The sequence below is a fragment of the Haplochromis burtoni genome, unplaced genomic scaffold, assembly GCF_018398535.1.
Source record: "Haplochromis burtoni strain Fernald_Lab_line unplaced genomic scaffold, NCSU_Asbu1 Contig_145, whole genome shotgun sequence".
Taxonomy (NCBI): Eukaryota; Metazoa; Chordata; class Actinopteri; order Cichliformes; family Cichlidae; genus Haplochromis; species Haplochromis burtoni.
This window is the reverse complement of record NW_024582506.1, coordinates 1234937-1262450: the sequence shown is the minus strand read 5'-3', so window position 1 is coordinate 1262450 and position 27514 is coordinate 1234937. Positions and strand designations below refer to the sequence as shown.

General features: G+C 40.6%; 2 protein-coding genes across 3 annotated transcripts in view; one reads left to right on the top strand and one right to left on the bottom strand.

Annotated features, from left to right (window-relative positions):
- snx33 (sorting nexin 33) overlaps window positions 1–9811 on the bottom strand; it is a 25872-nt gene extending 16061 nt beyond the window's left edge. For both annotated transcript variants that reach the window (XM_005931712.3, XM_042224653.1), the window contains exon 1: window positions 7476–9811. In XM_005931712.3, coding sequence (XP_005931774.1) covers window positions 7476–8895 — 1420 coding nt within the window. In that variant the 5' untranslated portion in view covers window positions 8896–9811. The remainder of the gene's footprint in view (window positions 1–7475) is intronic.
- A 553-nt stretch (window positions 9812–10364) lies between these two features.
- Window positions 10365–22288, top strand: snupn (snurportin 1). The gene is made up of 9 exons (XM_005931711.3): window positions 10365–10681; window positions 12184–12348; window positions 13101–13284; window positions 13673–13777; window positions 18946–19042; window positions 20406–20503; window positions 20685–20762; window positions 21248–21328; window positions 21421–22288. The coding sequence occupies exons 2-9, from the start codon at window positions 12191–12193 to the stop codon at window positions 21739–21741; spliced, it is 1122 nt and encodes a 373-aa protein (XP_005931773.1). The 5' UTR covers window positions 10365–10681; window positions 12184–12190; the 3' UTR covers window positions 21742–22288.
- Window positions 22289–27514: the final 5226 nt, after the last annotated feature.

The window sequence follows — 27514 nt, the reverse complement described above, 5'->3', positions numbered from 1 at the left end:
CAGTGGTACAAACAGAATAGCAGTGCTTGATAAATTCACAAATGGGTAACTCTGCAAAAAGAAAGGGAGAGGAAGGAGACACAGAGAGTCATTGGGCACTTCCAGCATGAAGAGAAAGTATTGGTTATATTTGCCAGTGGGAGCACCGAATCATGTTTAGCCTGCTTCAGATACAGCAGTGCAAACAATGACTCAGCCTAACTAGATTTATGGACATAGGTGATATCAGATGAACAGGTAAAAACAGCACTGGGTAGAAGCCTAAAAAAAATATCACAGAAATGTGTGATAATGATATTTCTGACACCCAATATTACACATTAAATATTAAACAATATTACACACAATACTCTATTTGCTCTTCTATTTGGAGAGCAACTAGCTAGTGCTCTAGCTAGTCTTTCAGCAAAGCTTGGTTGTGTGCTTTTGGGTCATATATCATTAGCTGCTAGCAACAGTACTAGCTAGAATACTAGCTAGTCTTTCAGCCAATGTCGGTTGAGTTACTTGTGTGCTTTTGGGTCATAAATCTTAACTGCTAGCAACTCTTCCATCAAAGCCTCATTGTACTCTACAATATGTTTATGACTCAAGCGGTTAAACATGTTTGGTATTTCCACCTTTAGCGGGGACAGTTTTCTTGCATATTTTGGAAAGCATTGCGATGTGCTGGAGATTGTTGAAGTAGTTCCAGTTTTACTAAATCATTATTGGACGATGACACACAGCTCTCAATGTCAAACATTTCTGGGCTTGCATAATTTTTTTGTATTTTTTTAATAAAAAATTAAAAAAGCTATACAGTGACATCACAGTAAAATGTATACCAGTTATCCTTGACAATATGCTATGGAAAAGCCCCAGTATTAAATAAAAACCTTCGTCTTGTTCTTAGTTTATTAAAAATAGTAAATGGGAACAGTAAGCCAATTTCACACTAGCCAACATAACAGTGGGCCACCCCTTCCCATATGGAAAAGATATATATAAATCTTATAAAGTTTGTATCTGTCTTGTGTGAAACTTGTATGAAAAGCATACAAGAGTGAAAACACATATAAGATCCCTTGAAAAATTACATAATGAAACTTTGGATACTTACTAAAACAATATATGAAAGTAATGAGAAAGTGGCCACTTTCATGAGTAAATCATATAAGTTTTTACTATTTCTTTTCCATATGGGTTGTTTCCAGGTTGAAACCCTATAAAGAACACTGTCATCCTATTTTCAAGTTTAAGCTGTTGCAATAATAAAACATTTAAAAATAATTTATCTCTCTCTGATATGGCAGAGCAGCAGTAAGTTATAAACAACACAGGCTAATAGTGAGGCTACCACCAATGTGCGCACTCTGGCTAAGCAACGGGAACTAAATTCACTTAACTAAAATTAAGTGAAGTAGACATGAGGAAGTTTTTCTGCCTGTCAGGTCTAAAGGGTGGAAGTTTGGCTAAAAGTTGACTCTGCTTGTGGGGTAAATTATTACTCCAGTGAAGTGGAACTGGTCATAAACACAGCAATAAGCAAATATTAAAACTTACAACTAAGGAGGGGGGGGGAAGTATTGTTACAGTTCCTGTGCAACTTGCCCAGCACCATCAACAGTTTATCAGACTTTAAAATAAATTAATTAATTAAAACAGAAAACACTGAACATATGTTATAGCTCTACAATTCAATCGGCTCTTACCCATGCTTCACAGTGTGACCAGTTGTGTCGTTTTCCATGTGCCACAGCAGGAAAAGTACAGATGCCAATAAAATGGTTGCATCTAGGTGAGCTTTTCAGTGTCTTGGTAGAGTGCACGCTGGGACTCTGGCCAGTCTTACTGGGATATTCGACTGGTGCAATTTCTAGATCAGTCGTAATTAACATTTACTCTATATTTATAACTCTAACACTAGTGTCTGCCTGCCAAGTTGAAACTTGATTATGGCACATTTGCAGTAAACTTATGCTGATTAATGTGCCGAAGCAGAAGACTCAGCCTTTGTAGCTACACACTAACACGCCAAGTTTAAACTTGAGAAGCCAGCCTCGCTAGCACACCCTCTTTGGTATTCTGAATTATGGAATATCTTTAAAGCATAATTATCACTTTTTGACAGAGAGGTCTCAAACTTTATTGCCATTACGCTCACGGTTAGCGGTCACGCTGTGTACTGTTAAACACTGTGCCAATTTTTTCCATATAAGCTCATTTTACTTGTAACTCGTGCCTTTTTTTTAGACTAAGGCTACAGAATTTGTGCTTCTCTGAGAGAAGAAAGGAGGCGGCACTGGTAAAAACTGAGGACTCTGAGACATCTGTGATCTCCTTTAGTGTGAAACAACATTGCACTGGGCCAGCACAGACAGGAATGCAGAAGCATGTGGATAAGCTGTGTGTGAAGCCAAGGCGCTAGCCTTTGTCAAGATTTATGAGTGAGCCAACAGCAGCAAAACACCTTTGCTCTCCAGAGTCACTACAGTCAGAAAAGGGAACTATAATCGGCCAAATTACAACTGCCATAACTTGTCCACTCTATGCTAACGAAATGCAAGGCTAATTGCACAGACTCCTGTTTGTGCACCTGCAGAAAACGCTGCCTTTGGCTTTGGACTTTCACCAACATATGGAACGTTAATCCTCGAGAGATTTGTCAGATCATATTAACGCCATACGCGCTCCTGGTCAAGTCTTTGGAAATTAACCAAAGAGCTGTGTGGTTGTCTTATAAGTACTAGAACTAAAAGTTAGATGGCTGTGTGTTATCTGCTCAAATCAACAGGGCATTTGGCACACACATTTCCCCGGAGCTGGAAAGCAAAATATCTTTTTATTCAAAAATGCACATGCAAGAGCCTGCATGTGGTTTTGTTATGCGTTGCCATATGGAGGACAACTAACCTCTTGTCCATATTAAAAGTCTGGCCTGCTAAAGGTGTCCCAGGGTAGCTAGTTCATTCTCAAACTGCATAATGATGTGGTGTGGATCACAGCAGGTTTTATCCAACTACAAGCAGCTGCTAAAGTAGCAAAAAGTCCACTCCTTTAAAAATAAATAAATAAATAAATAAATAAAAATACAAACTGAACAGCTTAGTTTTACAACTAAACGGTGATCGTGGCCTTACTTTGCTCTACATGTCATTCTCGGGTGATGCAGATCCCGATTTCATGCAGAGCCAACACCCCTGATCTCATCTTACACAACATGTGACCAGATCATCTGGTCCGATACCCTCGCTGTGGAGCGCGTTGGTTTCACTCTATTGTGTTTTCTTTTTATACGTATTCAACCCCTGAAGAGCTGGCTTTTGTGTAAGATCAGTGCAGTGATTGTCGCCAGGTACAGAATCTACAGAACATGATCTCTACCCAAATTCTCACAGACACTGGACAAAAAAATAAATAAATAAATCACACATGTAATATTTAGGACCTGATGAACGCTGAGGGAGCGCAATGACTCCAATCATTCAAAGTGAAGGAGCAAAGTGAATTTCAGAGGCCAGGATGACTAACAAACAAGTGATTGTAAAAGGCATCCCAACTGTAGCTGGGAGTGCTTAGATCCGCCTCACACAAAACCCTCAGAAGGTCTTTATTGTCCAACAATACAATGTTATTTACTCTTCACATCAAGACTTTCAATTGTATTCAAATGAGATCAAGGTCTAACTAAGGGATTTGTTTTGGCAAATGTTCAAAGCACAGCGTATGCACCGTTAGGAGATCAAGCATTTGAAACCAGGATAGATTTACCTTCTCTTGTATCTAAGCCAAGGAAACTTCCCAGTCAAAGAGTTCTGATATGGGCAGATGTGGGACAAGGAGAAAAAGATGTAAAGAGAATAGCGAAACATAGTTGAAGCATGTGCGGCAGCTTTGGCTGCAGACTGATTTCAAGGCAGAAACCAAAAGTGAATGTCTGTTCAATTTGGATGAAAACACAAATGGAGCACACCCTCAGATTTTCCTGACACTGCCCAAAACCTCACACAACCTGCGTGGCTCGCTTGCCCACCACCAGTTAAAATTCCTGGAGTTCACATCCTGACATGGATCACAGTTAAAAATCAGCTCCTGTAGACCTCAGCGAAGGCAGGCAGGGAAGAAAGAAAAAGCCATAAGGGATGAAGGAGGAGTGTACCGGAAAAGGTCGACCTCAGATCTCTGTGTTCCGACTGTTGCCACAGCTGTATCTGGTTCAGCAGAACACAAGTCATATCAAGGGGAGTTATGTGGACCGACAGGGAAGACTCAGCAGAGGGGAAAGGGTCTCTGCCAGAACAAAATACAGTTTCGTACAGTATTTATCACCTCCTGGTTGGGGTGAGAACTATTTGTAGACACTGCTGCCAAATCAAACTTTTTATGTAGATTCCAACATCATGCTTTTATTACATCAGTGTTTCCTCACATGCAGACTTTACTGGGGTGGGCAGCCCAGTTATATCAGCAGCAGCAGCCCAAGGATACAAGGCAAATAATTTTAACATATAATTTTGTTTGTCAGCGACACCTACCCACAATCCATTTGCGAGTTGACAGGCTCCTCGCTTTTATTTTGAAAGGTTAGTCGCTGCTGACCAGCTAGCCCCAGCCTACAGGCAAGCTGGTTGCCAGGTTTCTGTTGTAGTGGTCATGTTATAAATTAGCTTCTTCTACAGAGAGGATCCTATCCCCTGAGTGTGCATACTCAGATGTCTGGTAGTCGAAGGTCTGCTGAAAGCTGGAGAGGAACTTTACCCATTAGGGAACTGGCACATGTGCTGCTACACGAGCTCAATGATCCTGCAAAAGAGTAGAGGAACTACTGTACTACTTACTACTGCATCTACAGCTGTAGAACAGGATGGTAACACTGGCATTTGTTCCGCAAGAGTCTCACTAAAGAAGCAGCATTATATTGTTTCATTATTGTCATGTAGTGTTTAGTGATATTATTTGCCTTTTCAAAAGGTATTATTTAAAAACTTAGGCAAGCCTTCACCCTGCAGGAGCTGTACATACGTAGATGAACACACATGGGTATGCACGGATGCCACAAACACAAATAAAATCTGAATCTGTTGGAAACTGTGTGGTTTAAATAATCCAGGCTTAATGTTGAGTGCTAAACAAAAACATCTTACCTGAAATGGTCAATCACCCCCATTCAGGTATTACACATGAACTTATAGAATCAAAAGAGCAAATGAACGCCAGGCCTAACAACTTTGATTCTTTGGGGTAAACACGGTTATCTTCTATTTATTCTGTTTACTATAATGTCATAAAGTGGAGGTGAATGGATTATAAATTTCAATATCAGAGGCCGACCAATCTCGATACATAACACTGAAACCATCTGCATGACCTGATACTCTGAGGTTGAAAGATTCCCCGTGGTTTGTTTGTTTGTTTGTTTGTTTGTTTGTTTGTTTGTTTGTTTGTTTGTTTGTTTGTTTTTTGGGGGGGTCTTGGTGGACTGGCCCTTTAATTTCAATCAGATGGCTCACATTTTCTCTTTTGTTCCTGGGTGGAGTGCTTTCGTGTAACTAGCTGTATTGTAACACGAATGACCTCTGCGATAATACGCACCAGCTGTTTGAAGGGAGATAATAACATTTACCAACAGCGTTCCTCCTTCCTCACTGGCAGCAGCCCCTTCCTTCCTTCTGAACAAACTCCAATTGGTTGATGTGTTGTTTATTTGAGAGCTGACACAGAATGCTGATTTATCTGTGCTCTGCTTGGGCGTAAAAGTTTACAAGCTCCAAGTTTACCAGAACTCCATGTAGGATTAAGAAAATTAGGCATCACAAACAAAAATTGCATATGCAAATAAGGAGCAGCACAGTTACAAAACAATGGTGCGTTTCATGATTTCAGGTCAATAAATGTACTCGTTGCACACTTCTATGCTAATATCCAACTGCATCGTTTTTGAAAACTTGTGCAAAGGGTAATGTGTATTTCACATTTTCAAACAGAAGCAATAATATACTAAAAACTATATACTAGTGCATACAGTACTGTGAAAAAATAGTATGTGCACCAACCATTTTTAAGGAAGGAACACATTGAGAAAAAGCAAAGGTATGCCAAATTAGAACTGAACTGAAAGTCCGTGGGAACAGGTTTTATGGAGGGATGAAACCAGATTTGAAATCTCTGATTAAAGAGAGAGACATAATAGAGAGCCATCTGTAAAACACGGCAGAGGCTCTGTAATGGTTTGTAGCCGTGTTTTAGCCAGTGGTGTTAGGTATCTTGTCAAAACCAAAGGAAATGCAAACACACCAAAGGACCATTAGAGTTTGAGTCGCCATTTAAAAGCATCTAATTAGCAATTAATTCATTTTTCAGCATGTCAACAATCCCAAACACACTAAACACACCTCAGCTATACTGAAGTAGTTTGAGAGCAAAAGGTAGGCAACATGCAAAGAACTGTTTTGAATATGCTTCAAGAAGTCTGGAGAACTATTCCTGAAGACTGGTAAATTACAACGACGGTTGAGGGTTAGGCGTTCATTTTTGATGGTTAGGGTAGGCTAGGGAAAGCGTTATATCAAGTCAATGTCTTAACTAAGAGATTAAAAAACAGTGTGTGTGTGTGTCAGCACTAATTTGTTAGTTAAAACCTGGAGAACGAACCAAAATACTGTAATACTAGCTTGACAACCTACCATAAACGTGCCTCTTATAGTGACTACACTGACTACAAAGACCACTTCTTGTCAATGACAACTAAGTAAACATGGCTGACTGTTGTACCATTAAAGTATTACACTAATCTGTTGTTTTTATTTTTTCACTGACGAAAAAAAGCAGTAAATCATCTCAATTAAGAAACTCAAACTGAAGAATATCTGGCATTTTTCCACATAAAATTACTAAAACGATTCTTATTACTGCATCCGTCAAAAAAGTGAAAAATATAACAGGCTGACACTATGATTTAATCTTGGGCTCAGGTATTGTGTATCTATGTGTCTGCGTCTGTCATGAGGGGAGGGGAGCTATGGAAGGCCTGCCCTCGTCTGCCATCCATAACAAAATAAACTGCATGGCTTGAGCAACAAAACATGATTGTGAGCTATCAGCTCACCATGTTCCTATTAGCAGACACTTTGTTTATTATTCCTAACAGTTAGCAAAATGAAACGCTTTCTTGTTGCAGCTGATGCTGGCTCTCTGATTACTGATGGATAAGTCACAAAATTTAGGTTAACAAAATGACATCTTGAACCAATTAATCCTTTACCCTTCAGCACAGCTTTCTGATGAATTCAAATTGTAAATGACATGTCAGAAAAGCTGATTATGTGGCCCAGTGTGTGGCTTTGTTTGTTTGAACAACCGTATTAATAATTGCATCCAGCATATGGATGCAATTATCGTTACGATTTCTGACTCCTGTGGCATTTGTTTTGCTTTTTTTTCGTGCACAGATTCATCAGAAAATTCTCTGACACGTTTAAATTTCTCAGGCTCACCTTTCTGTAGATGAATGATGTCGGGGAAGTTGGCGAGCAGGCCTTGATAGAGGGACAACTTATCCAGCATGTGGAAGAGGTCATACTTAGGTTGCTCTGCAAACAACTCTCCAATGTTCTCATAGGTGCGGCCAGTATGGGAGATGGCATTGTTGAGTCCATCTGACCTATAGGGAGGGTCCAACGTGAATGCGTGGCTGATAGACTGGAAGGCATTTCCAAGACGCTGGAACTCTTTCCTGAATCCACCCAGGTGTTTGCGCACCAGCTCCGAGGCGACGTGTGTCAGCTGCATAACGCTGTCGTCCATCTTCCTGGCAAAGGCCTTGAAGTTGTCGACTCGTTCCTCGACGTCCTGAAGGTCCTGGTGCTCTTTGGGGATTTGAAGGGTTAGCATGAAATGCGCGCCCACCATCTCGTCCTTCTCCGCCCTTCTCTTGCCCAATTTCCACTGCTTGTCATCAGCACACATGAGAAAGTGCTCAAAGCCTTCATATTGGGAAAGGACTGGGTGACTGGTCATGTGGTTCATCCACAGTATCAGTCGCCTCTTGCGCTTCTCAATGAAGTCTTCCTCGAATCGCCCCGTGGCCTGCTTCTCGGGCAGGTGAGGCACAGAGATCACAGTGAACTTGTGAAGCAGGCGGTTGTACAGCCAGTCAAAGTGTTTGTAACGTCTGTAGACAGGACGCCCTGTATGACTTGGTGTCACCCGGTACGAAATGTAGGTCTTGATGCCCTTGAACTTTGTCTGTTTGGTGGGATCCTCAATGGAGCAGGAGAAAGGCTTTGGATTCTCCTTCCACCGGGGCCCTAGGGGACCCATGTCAATGGAGTAAGTCTCAGCTATCTTTGCCATCATTGGGACATCACCCAACACAAATGCCTCTACCCCTGAGCGGACAAAGCTGGAAAATCTGTTCAAGTTCCTGCCCACCATACTGCCCTTCCTAGAACTGGTGATGCTATCTTGTCTGGATGCCGGCTTGGGTCGATAGTGCACATTGGGATTGTTGGTCATCGGGTTCTCAGGGGCATGTCCATTGGCTCCAGGATTCCTGGTGTGATCAGCATCATCCACAACAGTGGACCTGTCATCCCAGTCATCCCAGTCGTCATAATCGTCATCATCATAATCATTCTGTGGATAATGGAGCGAGGTGTTTGGAGTGGAGAAGTCCTTTCCTAAAGAGCCCGCTGGGCTTATGGAGCAGTCGGTAACATTAGAGTTGGAGCGACTGCGTATAATTTCCACATAAGATGCAGGGAAGATACCCCTCTCTCCTCGGCTGTTCTCCCCCTGAAACCAGCCGTCCACTGAGTTCTCGTCAAAGATAATCAGTTCCTCATTCTCCTGGATGCTAATCTCCCCATTGTTTTCGCTTAAAAAAGTATAGAGGGCTTTGGCTTTCACTGACATCTTTGATTACTCCCGTGGCTGCGAAACCAGAGAATTCTACATGCACATAGTGCTTAGATTATATCGATGCTGCTGTCTCGGTGCATGCCACATTGGAAACATTTGACACTAGCTCACTGTAATATTTAAACTCATATCAAATGGCATCGCAGCTGTTCGATCGTGTGTGCCACAGCACAATATGACCTATGTAAATTTAATGATCTGACACTAGATAAACACAGAGCTTGTCAAAAGTTACATAAAACTATTACTTCTATCTGCCAAAAATAAAAAGTCTGAAACAGGCCTAGGGTAACAATTAGTATACTCAGCCCATTGAGGCTGTTGATCTATTATTGCATTATACTAGCAGGTCTAACAAGAACTTTAACCTACAAAAGATCTGTAACACAATAGGCCTCTCAATACAGAAGGACCCCGTGTCTCCTTTCTCATCACAAACACAACAGGTTCAAAACCAAAAGTGTTTTCACCGAAGAGCTCCTCCAAAAGCGCCGACGGTCGTTTTAAAATCCTCTCAAAGTGGGCTTCAGCCTCGCTGTTAACTTATTGTACAATTGTGTCTCATTACCGAGCTTTAAAACCATCCGTGATGGGACTACTTCCAGGATAAAGTGGCCCGGTGTGAAGGAAAAACAGATGGATGAGTAATGGTATCCCTGTGCATTTTTAAACGCCGCATTCCCTCACACTGAAACTTGCTGCGTGTTCCTTTGTAAACAGGTTCCTGCGCATCTTCAGTCGATCCTTTTTCAGCAAAAGCAGAAAACGGCCAAAAACAATCCGCGCCCACTAAGTATCAGCACACGCCACGAGCCGCTGCTATTTCTTGGAGTTTATTCCTTTGCGAGCGGCAACAAAGTAACTCTTTCCATGACGTGCGGTCAGACAATTGAAGGCAACTTCGCCTTTTTTTTTTCATCAGCTCCTTTATATTGTTTGGAAGAGGCGGAACAGGCTCGATGCCGCCCCCTCCAGGAGGGAAGGAGCATTACATACAGTGAAGATTACAACATCCAAGCACAATTTATGTCGTGGGTTACCAGGCATATTATAGTTTTGTATTTTCGAGTTTAGTTTGTTTGTTTTGTTTATTCTTGTATATTTTGTCTTGAATAATGAAAATAAATACCAGGTTTCTGAAAATAATGAAAGAAAAACTATTAACTCAGAAAGCCAACTTAAATTTTAAAAAGTATAAAAAAGAATAATAAATTATACTTTACACTACAGCTAAGCTTAATGTTGGCGATAATTACGATTTAGTGTATTATTGTTATTGCAGTGATGCTTACTACTATTAAATATAGTCTTTATAATTTAGGAAACTTACTTCCTATTGGCTACCACAATAACGCTGATATGATATATATTTCAAAGCTTCAACAAATTCTTAGGTTAAACATAAGGTGTTAGACTATCCAACCGAGCAACAATGTAGCCGTAATAGTCTCATTTAAGTGCTGCGTTTAAACTGAATTTATATACAGTACATGTTTATGTGGCCTCCTTTATACTTTTTAACTCCTCTACATTTAAACGTTGTTGTTTTTACCCTACTTTATTTATTTAACACGTTTAGCACCGTCAAATTTGCTAGGATAACTTTGAGAGTGTTTTGTTTTTTGTAATAGTTCCACATAAGTGACCGATATCATTTCTATCGTGTGAAAAAACAAACTCCGGGTTAGGTTGAGCTTTTTTGTCGGCCAACTGAAAAACGCCACCCGGCAAAAATGATGACAGCGTGACGTTTCGGCAGCACCCTCCCTGAATGTCCAAGGTATCTGTTTACGCTAGCTTTGTGAAAACTAACATCTCATAAAGTTTACTGCATTGCGTTTGAGTCCAGTATTTGTGTATAGTTTGTACGAAAGCACGTTTTTGTTGCAAAACGCTAGGATCAAAGTTCCTAACTGGTTGCATAGTTAGCAACCACAGCGTGCTAGCAGGTTTAGCGCGATGCAATGCTAGCAGCTAAGCTATGTGACTGGCCAGTTGTAGTAGTCCGTAATAGGAGGCTTTTCTGGCCTTTTTCCGCGAAGTACAATCTAGACAGATGCCCCACTAGACCAGGGCGTTTGGTGCTTGATTATATTGGTATTACCTGTGCAATATTAAGCTTAAATTAAAAAAAATCCCGTCAATCAGCACATGTTTGTCCTAGTTAAGTGTGTAAATGTTGTACAAGCACTTGTACAAGTCACTTGTACCCGCACTTTCTATAGACTATATTTGATTTAGAGTACATACAGGATGATCCTAAGCTCTCGGTGATCGTGGGGGGCAAATTGGACTAGATGTTAACATTGCTACTAACGCTGGTTTATGAAGGTCAAATAATCGGCCATGACATACTTAATTTGTAGAAATTAGCTGATGAATTATTAAGGATGTACAGATTATGAAGAAGTATTCATAAGTAGTCACGTCATTATTAAGATCATGAATATGTAAAACGATTACCCATGGGCTTTGGAAAAATAAGAGTTTAATTTAGAAACGAAATCCTCAAACTTTAATTATAAATACGTTAAAAATATAGTGTTATGTGTGAAGTCAACTAAATCTGCCACTGTGTGGTGGGGAGTTGGACTGAGATCTGTGGTCTGGTGATATTTTTAAAAAGCAGCTACAAATTCGTCTTTACAAACTTGCTTATGGGTAACTTTATGTTGTTATATTTTTGGTATTTTGTTATGATGCACTTTTTGATATTTGCCTTGAAAGGTGCTGTAGAAAAATGTTTTAATTTACTTTAACTTTACTTTTATGTTGAGGCCAAATAATGTGCCGAATGCAAAACAACCATGACCATAAATCGAAAGTGGGACACTAGTCATATTATTTCATATAGTTTTAATAAGTTGCTACAATCCAACATTGTAATTTAAATGAACATTCAGAGATAGGTAGATGTGTCCCTATTTCAAGGGAAATCGAGACATCGAAACTCTTTCCGCTCTTTATCACACTATCTTTGCACACATGCTGATAGGCCTGAATCATTCAATATGGCTTAAATTTAAATGCACAACCAAACTGTCAGAAGATATCTGCAGTAAATTAAAAGCACATAAACACTGGTGCATCTCAACAAACACTGAGCATTAGAATATAATGACTACATTGAAGTACATATTGTTAATCTTTCAAGCTAACCTGTACAAGAGCTCTAGCACACAAAAACAGATAAGCCACTGGGTTGCCTGTAGTCTTACTTCTCAGACCTATTAACCACTCTTCCTTGTAATATAAAATAAGTACTGGGGTGTTGATTTTCAGTGCCCTCATGGATGACCTGACCCAAGCCCTCTCAGCCAGCTTTGCTGTGTCCAAGGAGCCCAACAGTACAGCCTGCCCCCACCCTCGGCTGGCCCAGTACAAAAGCAAGTACAGTGTGCTGGAGCAGAGTGAGCGGCGGCAGCGTTTTCTTGATTGGCAAAAAAGGTAATCATCCAGCTCATTATTTAACGTCTACATAGTCTTACCTAACAGTTTATTAGGTACATATTTCCTGGACCCTCTTTGATATTCCGAACTGCTTTAATTCCTCATGGCACAGATTCAACACGGTACTGCAAACAGTCCTCGGAGATTTTGCTCTACACTAACATGATTTTGTCACACAGTCGCTCCAGATGTGTCGGCTTTGTCCAGGAGACAAATCCTCTTCACCACTGTGAAGGTCATTTGAGTACAGTGAACTCGTCATGCTCAAGAAACCAGTTTGAGATGATTCTTTATGACATGATGTGTTACCTTGCACTGTGTCATCAGAAAATGAGTAAACTGTGGCCATAAAGGGATGAACATATTCATCAAGAACACTCAGACAAGCTGTGGCATTTTACATGCATCAGTTGGCACTAAGGGGGAAGGAGCGTGTCAACAAATATCCCCCATACCATCACAGCCCCAACTCAACTCAGATTTATTTATAAAGCTTGTTTTGGTAAATGTGAAGCGTGGGACACTTCGAAGCATCTGATCAGCTCACCAGAGGGACCTGGAAGCTGAATAGGGTTGTAAGAGGTCAGAGATGTAGGAAAGAGCCAAACCATGAACGGCTTTTCTTGAACTCCATTCAAATCCTCACTGGCAACCAGTGGAGATAAGCTTAAACAGGTGTAAAACACTATATGTTTACACTGCGCCATGCAAAAGCATCTCAGTGACTCTTTTTCCATTTCTTATTTTAGTAAAAGGTTAAACTATGTCAACCATGCACGGCGTCTGGCTGATGGGGATTGGACGGGGGCAGACAGTGATGGGGAGGAAGATATGGAGAAACAGGAGGAGGGAGAACGAGCACAAGATGGCAACACAGAAGAGGAGGAGATGGAGATCGAGAGGAGGAAGCTGCCAAAACATTATGCAAACCAGGTCAGTGTTTGATGCATGGACATTGCTGTGTGAAGTTTTGTTGAATTCCTGTCTTTTCCAGCAGAGGGCGCTTGAGTCCTAAAGTTATAACTCCGGTCTGGAGAATAGAGCAGGCAGATCCCAACAAACAAAGCATGGAACAAAGAGTTTGTTTGTGTGGGAAAGTTTTTGTTTCTGAGTCTGAAAGAAAAGTGTCTTTTTTGGTGTACTAACTTCTGAATACTAAAGCTAGCTAAAATGTGGCATGACAGTCTGTTATAAAGTGGGGCTCCTGGTCACCAAACATGAAACTCTGTAATAACTCACACTGTTGTGTTCATTGTCATTGTCATTCTTGTAGGCTTAAATAAAGTTTTGATGAAGGTGACATGTCCCTTTTCCTCCTCAGCTCATGCTATCAGAGTGGCTAGTGGATATACCATCAGAGCTGGACACTGATTGGCTGATGGTGGTCTCTCCTGTGGGCAAAAGATCTCTGATTGTTGCCTCTAAGGTAGGAGCCGTTCCTCTTTTCTTTGCCTCCGTGTTGATGCCTGTTTCTGAATTTCAGAATCTAGCGAGTAACGTTAACGTCATCTCTTCAAACATTCCTTTTTTGTAGTCACTATTCACAGCGATGACTGAAACAGAAGGCTTACTGATTTCTGAATTTTTGAATCATCAGATTGTCATCTTGCAGTCCTGATCAAAAGTCGTATCAGTCTTTGAAAAACAGCAGTCAGTATTTCCTGCAGTTTGAGTGCAGTGCTAAAGTGAGTGTGTTTGGAGAGGATTGTTGTACCTTGCATCTGTTGCTTTTTATTTCAACGCTGCCTTCGTGGTATTGCAGAGGACGATGTGGATTGTGTCTGTGTTTGAAATGAGCCACCTTGTCAGAGGTACGCTGCCCAATATCTTAATAATGTGGCAAACAGTTTGAGAGAATTTTCCTCGAGCTGCGATAAAGAGTCACAGTCAATAGATTAGAATCAGTAGATTAAATTAGAAAGATGACTGTGTGCTCCAGAAATGATTAAAAAAAGCAACACGGAGGTTTTTACAGTTTTTCTCAAATGCTAAAACACATGTCACAAACGTTACCACCAGGTCCCCCAATGTCCAAACACAACACCCTTCTCTAAAGCTACATAAACACAACCACACCTTCCCACTGCAAAACTCAAACTCCCACACCAAGAGAGCAGCTCGAAGCTGTCAAAACTGTAAACACTATACACAGCATTACACACTACAGCAAAACAATTGAAAACACAATGCTCAATTTGTGAGAAGGTTCTTTGTTTCATAACTGCCAATGCATATTTTAGAAACTATACAGTAACGGATCGTCGTAGATCTCTGCAGAGGATTAGGCATTTAGATTTGTGAGTTTCATATGAGTAGTATAAATCTATAGAAAATCCTGCATGTACGTACACTACTGTAACACAACTCAATGCAAAAACAGAATCTATTGCACACAACAGTAATCTTGAAAACATGAACAGGGTGTGAAGTTTTTTTATTTACGTTATTCACACCACACACACACCACAATCACTGTGCGGCATCATGTCGCTGAGCTGTTGCTCGCATCTCGTCCGTAATGATGGTGCGAGGTTGTCTTGCTCTCCCTCCTGGACCTTCTCCTCTCCCATGTTGGCCTTCTCCTCTTCCTCGTTGGTCGCTCCTCTTCCTCCTCTCATTTGAACTCCTCTTCCTCATTGGCCTGCTCCTCTTCTTCCAGGGCCAGCTCTTCTCCCTCCTCTGCATCAAATTCCTCTTCCCCTGACTCTGCCTTCATCCATTGTGTTTGTTTGGAATCTTCAGCATACTGTGCACTCTGAACTTGCTTTTACATGTGGGTACAGCATTAGCAACAAGTGTCTTCAATTTTGAGTCATTGTGTGTAGTGAATGACGCCAGGTGTGTTCCCTGTGTTCAAAGATTGGTGACTGTGGCAAGCATTTTGCATCACATGGGCTTTCATTTGAGAATATGAGCAGAGTTGTTTTGCAACATGTGTTTTAGCAAGGAAAAATGTGTTTAGATTTATGAGTACAGAGGGTTGTGTTTTGTGAATTGTGTCTTCATGTGACATGTGTTTATGGTACTGGAATATGGTGGCTACATTTAGTAAATGTGTTTAGACTACTGGTCATTTGGGTTACAGGATTGGCTTTTGTGTTTTAACATTTGAGAAAAACTGTAATATGTGTCATGCTTATATCACTTTTCTCCATTTAGAAAGTGAAAAAATAAAGCGAAGAATTTGGTTTAAAAGCTAAAAAAAAAATACCTACAAAATAATCAGATGGGATCTTCCTGAGCGTTTTTTGGTGGTTTTCCTCTTTAAACTTGTGGCAGCGTGCTGATTTTGAGCTCAAGTAGGTCATCGGCACAGGTCAGTCATCCATCCATCATCACCAAATTTCCAAGTTGAGCTGACTGTGTTGTGTTTGCATTGCCATTCATTTAACTTGCCAACTAGGGATGGGAATCGAGAACCAATTCTTGTAGAACCCTTTCCCAGTAGTCCAATTCCTTGGAATTGTTTGTCTGCATATCGATCCTGCTTATCAGTTCTTGCACTCACAGCTGATTTCAGTTCATGTGTCAGAGGGAAATAGCTACGCAGTCCATGGCATGGATATAGACATATTATTTTTATTGCACAAAAGGACAAGATAAAGGTGCACACTGCACTAAGGATAGAAACAGCTGCATTATGCTGCTTACACAACTTCGGTTCTTTGCAAGCATCTGCACAGACAGCATGCTAACGCTAAGTTAGCCAAGAACCCAGAGTGAAAGCTGAGCGAATGTCGACCCCAGCAGCCAGACCCTGAACTTCAACAGGTAACGAGTAGATGAGCAGTCAGGCTGCAGCCTCTCTTGCTACCTGTTCCCATTTCTAAAGCAAAGTCACTGTAGCGATGTCTTTTTTCTTCATCTTCGCTCTGTGTGGTCAGCTTTGTATTGTGCTAAGAGAAAGATCTTAGAGATGTGTCCTCATTAGGGATTTGTGTTGGTGTGTGTGGTTGTAGCCTCAGGTTTATATTGTTAAATAATGATCATGAAACGGTGTTTCAGCTATTTTACAGAGTAGCATGAAAGTAATGCAACCTGCAGTATAATAAATTAGTTTTTCCTGGGAGTAGTTAAATAATGTACTGGACTACTTTTAAGAAAGGCGTTCTGTGTTATATGTTTAATGATGACTTTTTTGAGCAATGACTCCAACACTGATCACACCAAAGAGGGGAAATATCTTTAACAAACATGCACAAACATTTGACCCACAGTATGCAATTAATTTGCATGAATGTAATTTTTTTATGCTGCTTACCGATGGTGGGGACTGCCAGAACCGAGCCAATGAGAAGCGATAAGAGAATTGGAATCACTGAGTTGTTATCAAGTCCAATCCTTATTGCCAATAACAAAAAAGCAGGGCGAGTTTGAAAGCGGGAGCTTCAGAGGTGCAGAGGAGATAAAATACCTGATATTCATTACTAATATCCAAAGTTTTTCTTTCTTCCCTTGTGTTCTTTTGCTGCTGTGCATATAATCCTGGCTGTACCAAGGCTGTAAAAAATTGGAGAAGGAGAGCAGAAGTCATAAACAATATTAGTGTGGTATATATTGGGATCACCAATATACATTAAAACTATTGCTCAATAAGTTTAGAAAACTTGGTAACTGAACTTTAAAATGTGCCTTTTTAACCCTAAAAAGGAGCAGTGAGAAGAGCAGGTTGCAGGTTCACCTGTGGATGCCTTTTTACACCTCTTTCTTCCTTTAGATAAGTCTTGTTGACGACCAGCATGATTTAGTCAGAGCTCAAATAAATAGTGAGTTTGAACTTTAAAGAGGGAGCAGGAGTGCACTGCTGTACCAACGAAGGATTTTAAAACAAAAGAAAAAAATCAGGAGTGTGATTACAGCACACTAAGTGTTTCATCTTTATTATTTTGTTTTGCAAAGATCATCTGAAATAAGATGCAGTTCATTAACCAGCAGTGAGGAAAAGTATGTCGAATAGGTGTTCCGAGAATGAACCGTGCTGTGACAGAACTCCAAATTGACGAGTAAAATTGGAGTCGAGTTGCGTGGAGGCAGGGGGAGCGGTGATCCTCAGGACGACTTCTGTTGATTCATGAGAAACGAGAAAGTCAAAAACCCAACCGCAGACAAACCCTTTAAGATCTTATATCCTCTGTAGAAATTTCAATATCGTCACCAAGACATCAATTTAGGGAAGTGAAAGCAGCTATCGTAGCCTCTTGTGAAAAAGTGCACTTGAGGTTTTTTTTTTTCCTCAGCTGTTTATGTGATTTAGCCTTAAATATGCAATTTACCTGATGATGTTGATGTTCATGAGTAATGGCAAGGCTGTCAAATGCTTGGATGAGATTCCTTGAAATTGTAGTCATGTCAAGGAAACTGAACTGCACCCATTTTCCCTCTTACTGCACCCAGAAGCTGGTGTTGTACTAGTGTTACTGAAACCACACACCCTCTGATGCAACCATGGAGGAAATCATAATGACTGTGCATCTACAGTCATCTGGTTCCTTGTTCATTATATCACGGCTCGAGCTCGCTGTCAATGAATTCCCTGAATCAGCACCAAAAACAAACCAAAAAAAAGGTTACGAGATTAAGATGAAGATGTTTTCCATGTCCTGAGGAAGGGTGAATGAGACTAAGTATTCACGCTTGATTAAGACTGTGGTCCTCATACTGTTGGTGAAACTGTGCTGTGAAAACTGAGCTCCTTCTCTATATGATTACCTCTCTGTGCGTTAAATGACTGATTACAACTACATTACAATTAAAAACTGACAACATGAGTCATAAAAGTTCTTGCTCCACTGATGTGAAGAGCTTTGCCTCATTTATTGCACAGAGGCGAGCAGTTAATTTGATCATAGGCATTTTGCAAGGAAATGCAATATTGTGACACATTTAGTGATGATACACTCGCTGCTTTTTTACGTCACCTTGCTACTTCCGCCAGACCTGCCTTTACGCTGTAGTTATAAAGGGTCAACTGTGGTGTCTCAAACAATTCTCAGATGCCACAAATATCCCCCACACTATTACACCACCATCAGCAGCCTGAGCCCTTGATACAAGGCAGGATGGATCTGTGCTTTCGTGCTTACACCATCGACTGAATGTGACAGCACAAATTGAGATTCATCACACTTCTTCTGCTGCTGTAGCCCTTCTGCTTCAAGGCTCAACGTCATGCTGACCGGAAGAGATGCTCTTCTGCATATTTTGGTTGTAGTGAGTCATAATTTGAGCTATTGTTCCCTTCCAGTCAGATTGAAGCAGTGTAGCTGTGCTCAGTGTAAACCTAATAAAGTGGCCAGTGAATGTAAATTATCTCCTGTGATTAGATTTCAATGAGCTGACCTTACATGCGGAGCTCTAAATGCACTGCACTTGTCTGATAGCTGCCTTTGATGTATGGAGAAAATAAGGACAACCATGAGGGGAAAATACATTCTAGTTATTTTTCTCCCTTTTAACAGTTGAACATAAACATTGTTAAAGCCGTTTCTAACTCCTGCTCTTTAATGCTCACATTGACAGAATTGTGGAGACATGTAAATGAAATGATAACACTGGTTTCTTCCCTCCTGTATTGTTTCTGGTTTTCTTCTAAAGGGTTCCACTGCAGCGTACACCAAAAGTGGCTATTGTGTGAACCGTTTCCCCTCCCTGCTGCCTGGTGGGAACAGACACAACTCTGCTATGGGAAAAGGTAGGTGGGCCCGACTGTGTATTTGGATCTCTATAATGGGCCACTTAGGCATTTTAACAACACGAGGAAGTGATCGGCAAACAGCGGGTTCTCCCATTCACCTGTGAGTTTATTTCATTTCAGCCACATCGAAACAGCTTCCAGGCGCTTTTTTTATGTGATAATCACAAAGCTTTTTCACATCCTTTTCAACTCCAGCTATATTAGTGGGACAATCGGTACAGCTCACTACATGGGATTAGGCAAGTAGTTGACAGGCTGGAGTTTTGTGTATGAAGTACAAGTGCAGATGATTTCCATTTGATTAGACGATGTTATCATTTAAGAAAAGAAAACTATGGAATGTGAGTTTCAGATATTTCCGTTAGTTTAGGCAGCACTGCATTTCTTGTGAAGAGATTTTTACTCAGATTAAAACTACCAAAGCGGAAATTACTGAGAAAACCTGATTTCAAGTGGGCATTTACAGAAAAGAGACAAGTTTAAAAACTTGACAAAGCAGTAACAAAGAGCCAGAGCAAACAGTTCAAAGGAGAAAACCACTGCTGACCAAAACATCTTTGTGATTCCCCCAAGACCTTTGGGAAAACATTCAGTGGGCTGACAGAATGAAAGTTGAAGGTTTGAGTCCTGTTACATCTGGTGTAAAACTAACACTGGATTTCATAAAGAGAACATCAGACCAACACTCAAACATGGTGGTGGTAGTGTGATCTTCTGGGGCTGCTTTGCTGCTTCAGGACCTGAACAACTTGCTGTAGTTAGTGGAGTCTAAAAAATCGTTGGATTATGCAGCTGTACAATGATCCATACACCAGCAAGTCCACCTCTGACTGGCTGAATAACAAACTAAATGAAAGTTTTGGAGTGGCCTAGTCAAAGTCTGGAATGGATTTGGCATGACTTTACAGACCATTCATGCTTATGAACCCCCAATGTGACTGAATGAAAACAATTTTGAAGAGTGAGACAAAATTATTATTATGAGTTTTTGCAAACAGTTGGCTGCAGTTGTTGCACAAGCTGTTAGGATTAGGAGGTAATTACTGGGTCACAGATGGTCAGGTAGGTTGGATAACTTAAATCCCTTAATAAATGAAATCATTATTTAAAAGCTGCATTTTGTATTTATTCAGGTTATCTTTATCTGATATTATATTTAGTTTGATGATCTGAAGCATGTAAGTCTGTCAAATATGCAAAATAATCAACAAGAAATCAAGAAAAGAGTAACTACTTTTTCACAGCAGTGAATATCTGATCCTTTGTAATATGAAGTTATACCTTCTTATTTGATTTTATTCATTGAGAATGAAGTTGTAATACGAGTTTAAAGCTTCTTTTTGTAATGTGCTGCATGCAGACTACACAATCTTGGACTGCATTTACAGCGAGGTGGACAGAACTTACTACATTCTGGACGTCATGTGCTGGAGAGGCCACCCGGTCTACGACTGCCCAGTAAGATTGTCTTCTAATCTTGCAGCAATCCAGGAATGCTTGTCTAATTGCATAAGTAGCAGAGTCTGGGACACAGATGTGCCTTATGTTGGGGGGGGTTGTGTTGCCATGTTGTCCAGTTCATTGGCTCAGAAGGTGAAAAGCAGTTTTTTGTTTTCACTGCTTGATTTCTCGTCAACAGACCGAGTTCCGTTTCTTTTGGCTCCAGTCCAAAGTCCAGGAGACCGACAGCCTATCAGAGATCACCAAACGCAACCCTGTGTGTACCAGCAACACAAATCAAAGCCTTTTTCCCTGTGCCTCCATTTTTTTAAAGTCCAAGTTTATTGTTTGTTAATTGGGACACTGCAATGTGTTTACACAGTCACACATTGTCTGCATTGTGTTTGTTGTGCCTTGCTCATTATTTCCACATATGGTTTTAATAAAATCCCAAACTTAAATGTGGAACTCCTCAGGCCAAGGAGAAAAAAGAAAATCAGTCCCCCAGTTTTTTGTATTAAATGCGCCCTAAAGTGACACATCTTTAAGGTTATGGATGTTTGTGGAGGCCTGAGAGAGCTTGAGTTCAAGGTCCATCTATTCATTCTTAAGTGTTTGTGTGGAACTGCCAAATCTGCTAAATCAGGTTCAGTGCTTACTGAGTAGATTCGTCACTGGAAGGCAAATTCTCACATGTGACAAGAGGGCAAATTGTGTTTTGAGCTAGCAGTGTGGTTCTCTGATTTTTGTTTGGTCCCACAGTTCCGGTTTGTGGGGCTCCAGAGCACAGACTGCACAGCAGAATCAATAAAGGCAGCCCTGGCAGCAGAGTACAGCTTCAGTGTAAGAGCAGACTGTGAATTATTTATCTCCAGTTATTCTTTAAATGCAAACAGTGTTTCATGTTTGCCTTAATTCTGGTTTTCCGGTTGCAGGTGGATGGTCTCCTCTTCTACCATCGGCAGACCCACTACACCCCTGGCAGCACCCCTCTGGTCGGCTGGCTTCGCCCTTACATGGTCACTGACATCCTGGGTATAGAAGTTCCTGCAGGACCTCTCACCAAGAAGCCAGAATATGCCAGCCATCAGCTACAGCAGATCCTGGAACATAAGAAAACATCAAGTGAAGTCCGCCCGGTCAACAGAAGCGGAGGTTATGAGTTAGAGTACCTGTCCACTCCAAACCAGGGCAGTGAGGACACTCTGAACTCTTTGAAACAGACGCCAATACGAGAAGCATATATGGAGATCTGAGTGGGAGGCTTAACGAGATGCAAATTCTAAATGGTGGTGAAAGCCCATATATGGTTCTTTAGAATTTCTTCTGAATGGTTCTGCAGATCTGACCAATTGCAAAGCTTGAAAAGACTTTCCTCACACAGTATTTCACCTCATGCATATTCCTAACATCATACGTCTGCAGCTGCAGTTAGAATAGAATGAGAAACGTGTTGGCATAAATGGCCAAAGTGCAGCACAGTGAAGGTTGTGATCTACCCTTTTTTTCACTTGAGCAGGGTCTTGCAAAGGAAGCATCTCATCATTACTGTTGTCAGTTTATGCTGGTTTATTGCAGAAATTTTTTGGAGCAGTTCGCTCATTAGCTGAGCAAACGCTACAGAGTCTGCAGAATGAACACTCAGCAATTTGGAAGGCGCGGTAATGCTGACTGGTCACATCCTGTTAGTTAGTGCTTATCAGCAACAGGGACATGGGTTTTTACGATGTAATGTTGAATTTGAAATTGCTTAGGAAATGTTTTAAACTGTGTGTATTCTAAATAAATGTTTTTTTTATTGGCCTTTGCTTTGCTATTCACTTTGTTACCACAGACTGCTGGATTTTTGCAGTTTTGTTAAAAGACTAAATCAGTTTGATTTGAGACATTTTGTCAAAATATTAGTGCAAGTTAAACATGACATATTTCATTGTAATATAAGTCCTTCACTGAAAAGCTGGCATCATTGATAACCTTAAAAAAATATACATACATGTTAATGTGGATACATAAAATGTGTTGTGTTTAAAAGCCCTAGGTAGACCGTTCAGACTTGATTGCTCTGTCAGGATAGGTGTTGAGTAGGTGATGTTTCAGTGTATGACTCGTAATAATGAGAGAGCACTCAATAGCAGCATTCATGAGCATCTCCTGTGAGCTGAGCCACATTTGGCTTACTGAGCCATTTGCATAACCGTGAAGAGGAGGGTGGAAACTGTCAACAGGAAAAGACGTGAAAGTGTCTGTTGGGGTTATGTTTCAGCAACCTGTGCCAGCACATCCTCTGAGCAGGCACGCCACAGACGATTGCCTGAGGTTACCACATCTAGGCTGTCTGATGTTGATAGTGTCTTTCTAAGAAAGAATACCTTTCACCCTTTGCTCCCATAGTATTTTTTTTTAAGTACCTCGATTCTGTTTTCAATTATTCGTCTATAATTTCTCTATAAATTAAATTTAAGGTTGCTTAATTAGTAGTCATCCACAGTCATGATTCAGTGAGGGTGGGGCATGTATACTTTAGTAATGCCCTGACCTTTTCTCTGTTTCCACCAGCAAAAAAAAGACTTAGCCCATGAAATACTGCTACACTTCCTTGATGGGCAGATCATTTTTCATAGACTGTAACCATCTCCAAGTTGTGGTTTCTAAACACACAGCCGTTCTGCTGACTGTTACTATAGGTCTACATTAATGTTCATATTTTGGGTCAAATGTTTAAACAAAAATGTAAACTCTACTATTATTTAATCTTTTTTTTGGCTGCTTCTTTTAGAGGTTGCCACAGCAGATCTCTCCCTATCTCCAGCCTCCTTTTCTGACCTACCAACCCTTCGCATGTCCTCCTTTACTACCTACATGAATCGTCTCTGTGGTCAACTCTTCAACTCAGCTCGGCCTTCTGTTTTTTCTTCTTTTTTTTTTTGTCAGTTTGTGTCCAAACCACACATCATAACAAGTTTCGTTACCCCCTTGTAAACCTTTCCTTTCACTGTATCCTCCTGTCAAAAATCACCCCTGACACTCGTCTACACCCACCACATCCTGCCTGCACTCTCTTCCTCATGTCTTCACTTCACCACTTCATCCTCTTTGTAGCTGCCCTCACGTTTTCATTCACTAATCCTCTGCACTTCATGATCTACTAACTGTCCTCCATCCGTCTTTCTCAGACTCCCATTTTCTACACTTATCGGTTCCTCAAAGTACTCCATCTTCCCAACACAGTAACTTCACTTGTTAGTGAATTTCATTTTCTGTCCTTAAACTACTCTAGCCTTCTTGCACGTCCTTTTCAACTCGATCTCTCGGCCCGGCCTTTTGTGTCCAGCCTCACGTTCAGTGCTGTGAAAAATCTATTTGCCTCACTTACCGCTTTCTTTTTTCCCATATTTGTCACACTTACATGCTTCGGATCAAAGAACATCAAGGAAATGTTAATATTAGACAAAGATAACCTGGCAAGCCATCCAGGTCCTGAAGCAGCAAAGCAGACCCAAATCATCACACTACCACTTGACCCTTGGTTTGATGTTCTTTTTATCAAATACTATTAACCCCTTAGCAGTCCTATTAGTCCCCTAAACCATCCAATGTCCCGTGGGCGGTACGTCCGACTGCTAACAGTTTAATTATATGTCAATTGTAAACAGGACTCAAGCCTCCAAAAATGTCTTCGTTTTTGATTTTGGCCAAGTTTTTTCATTGGATGCCCTTCCTGATGCAACACTGAGACATGAAAAATGGTCCTGTGCCATATGTTTCTACCCAGAGTTCTTTGCGCCCCAGCTCTTACTTTTCAAGGTCCTGTGTTACTATAGATGTTCTAAAGGTTCTACCATCCTGTGTTACCCAGCCTGAAAAACAACCTGAAAAAGATGTCCTGCAGCTCTGTATTGGCATAGTGATGTGGGTTGACCCAAATAATAGGAGAGATGATGCATGAGCGTTAAACTGGAGGGGGACAGGATACTGGGGCATAAAACTTTGGTAACAAAAATAGACTTTGAAACAGGGCATGCTAATCTTTTTTTTAAACAGCATGTTATAGTTTTGTTTTTTTGAATTATCTTATAAAAATGGCACTTTTATATCCACCCTTTGATGCCTCCATAGACCAGCATAACTGTCATGTATTTGTATCAACACTCACATTTTCTATACCTGGAAAAAGAACATAATTTTCTCCTTGTCTTGCTCTTACAGCAGTATCACTATTGTTCTCGCCACCTACGTGGAACATTGACAGGTGAAAACAACACGTTTCAACACTTCTCTGGGGTAGACTGATTCTGGGAAACGTAGATCACTAAGTGTACAATGCAGCTGAAAGAAGTTCAGCATACCACATTTACACACGATAAGTCCTGGAAAGCATGATGTGGTTTGTGACGATGAATCAGTTAATTTTTTTTTCCCTTAATGAACCATAATTTGGAAAAACTGCAAAAAAGCAACGTTTCTGCAAGTGTTTGCAGAGTTAATCCCCCAGTTTTCTTGCATCTGCGGTTAAAGGTTTCTGCAAAAATCTAAAGAATACGCCTTGTGTAATCCAGAGCAAATTGACAAATGCAGTTCATCGAGTACAGTCAGATACTTCCTCTTTCACCTCTGTACTGAGAGACATGTCAAACAGAGCAAAGCGAGATGTGTGGTTACTGCAAGAATTCCGATATGACTCAGCAGTACTTTCCAGGAACCGAGCACCTGCCAATTCACAGATACACTTTTCATTGTGCTGTCAGTCCCCCCCCTCCCCCCTCCACACATACACACACACACAAATGCTCTGATCTTTACGAAAACCTTGTTACAAGACGTTTAAGGAGTGAAGCAGATTTGTGTTTCTTCTGCACATCTCTCTCTCTCTGTGCACGTCTGACAGTAATATCAGTAAGAGCAAACTTCATCTGTGTGCCACATTAGTAAAAGAGTGTAAACTGCTCTTCAGGTCATTAAATCTCCTCAGTTAGCACGCATAGCACTAACATCATACAGCTTCATGCAGCACTGGGTTCACAGAGTTTGGCTAAGTGTGTTTGTGTGTTTGCGAAATCCATTTAGCACCCATTTTAGACTTGATGTATAAAGCCTGAAGTGTCATTAACCCGCATTATGTAAAACAACTTCCATCTTGTAGCGAACTGATTTATTTTTTTTTCAATAACTGTAGAGAACCTCATCTTCCTCTCTAGCTTTTATTGATTTGATTTGATTTTTATCAACTATAGAAATCTTAATTTGTCACAGGTTTACTGCGTCCTTTTTTTTCTTCCTTTTAGTCAGATTGACACCATGAGGGGGAAGGGCTAAATGTTTACCAATCACATTTTCCCAAAGGATGATGTCAGCTGGTTTCACAGGAAGTCTATTGTTGTCCACTCCCTTTTCCCTTTGGTTTTCAAGTCAGACTTTCTCACGCTTCAATATTTAAGGTTTGCTTATTGTGGGGGGGAATAATCGTGTATTTCAGTGTTCCTATATTTGATGGCCTACAGAAGCACGTTGACAAACACTGCCATCTTCCCTTCCTTCTCTATCTACCTATGTTGAGATAAGCCCGGCCTCTCACTTTGTTTTGCATCATTTTACCTTTGCGGTCTCGTTAAAACACCCAAAGGCGTGAAATGATTGCCTTCAATAGCTTTGTGGTATATGCAATCTCCTGGCTACGCTCGAAATAACCTCCCTGCTGAACTATATGAGCAGCCCATAATATTCCAAGGGAGACCTGTATTGTGTCTGTGGCTCATGTTACAGTGACTTTATCGTGCTCTTGGGTATTTTCTAATTCTTATGATGTCATGCATTTCCTGTAAACTCTACTAGATTATAATGTAGCAAGGAGGAAGCAAGAGTTGAGAGTTTGACTAATTAAACTGCTATAAGTGCAACCAACTATTATGGATGGGCCAGCTCATATTATTATTTGTGTCTTCCCACTTTATGTAATGCATTAATAATGCGAACTGCTGGTTTGGGGAGTGCAGCTGTGATGTAGACTCATAGCTGATGAAAAATGTGCACAAAGCTGCACACTATGAATGCAGATTACAGTGGCTGAAAATTACAATAACATTATGCTTCAGATTGCATGTACCTTTAAGAAAGTTGCAATGCACAGCTTGACAACCTCAACAAACACCATGACATTGCTGTTAGTCCTACCTATGGCGCTTACTGGCTAATGGTGATTCTGGTGTTCATTGGATTAATTTTGTTTTTAACTGAGAAAAAGCTGTTTGAGGCCGCAGTGCCAGCTCAATGGCGGAAAGAATAAAAAGAATGTTAACCCTTCATTAATAGGATTTAAAGTTCTTGAATCAGGAATAAAGCTTGGAGTCCAACAAACAAATTAGCTGCAGCACTGTGCAAAAGTCTTGAGCCACCCCTTATTTCTTTATATTTTGCAAGAAAAATGGGGACTAGGTGGAGCAGTTTATTGAATTATGTGAGAACATCCATGGAATATGAGGAATTTATAAAGTATATAAAGTAAGTACAATTCTAACACGCTTGAGGGTCAATATTTGGTATGGCCACCTTTATCCTCAACACAGCTTAAACTCTCTGAGGCAGCTTTCTTGTCATTTCTTTAAGTATCTTCAGGAATAGTTCTCCAGGCTCCTTGACGGACATTCAAAGCTCTTCTTTGGATATTGGCTGTCTGTTGTTCTGTTTTCTGTTAAGATGATCACACACTGCTTCAATAATGTTGTGGTCGAGGCTCTGGGGAGGCCGATCCATGACTGATGGCATTCCATTCTTTTGTGCATTTGTTTTTTAATATCCAGATATGTTTTTACAGTGTGTTTGGGATCGTTTTCATGTTGAAAAATGAAGCTGATGCCAATCATATGGTTTCCAGTAGAGCTGGGCGATATATCGAGTTTTTAAAACATATCGATATATTTTTATACGAGATATGAGATGTGACAATATCCTTTATATCGATATAGTCTATGTTACGTTATAATTATAGTTGTGGAGCCGCAAGTTTGCCTCTCTTTCGTCCACTTTTGTCTCTAC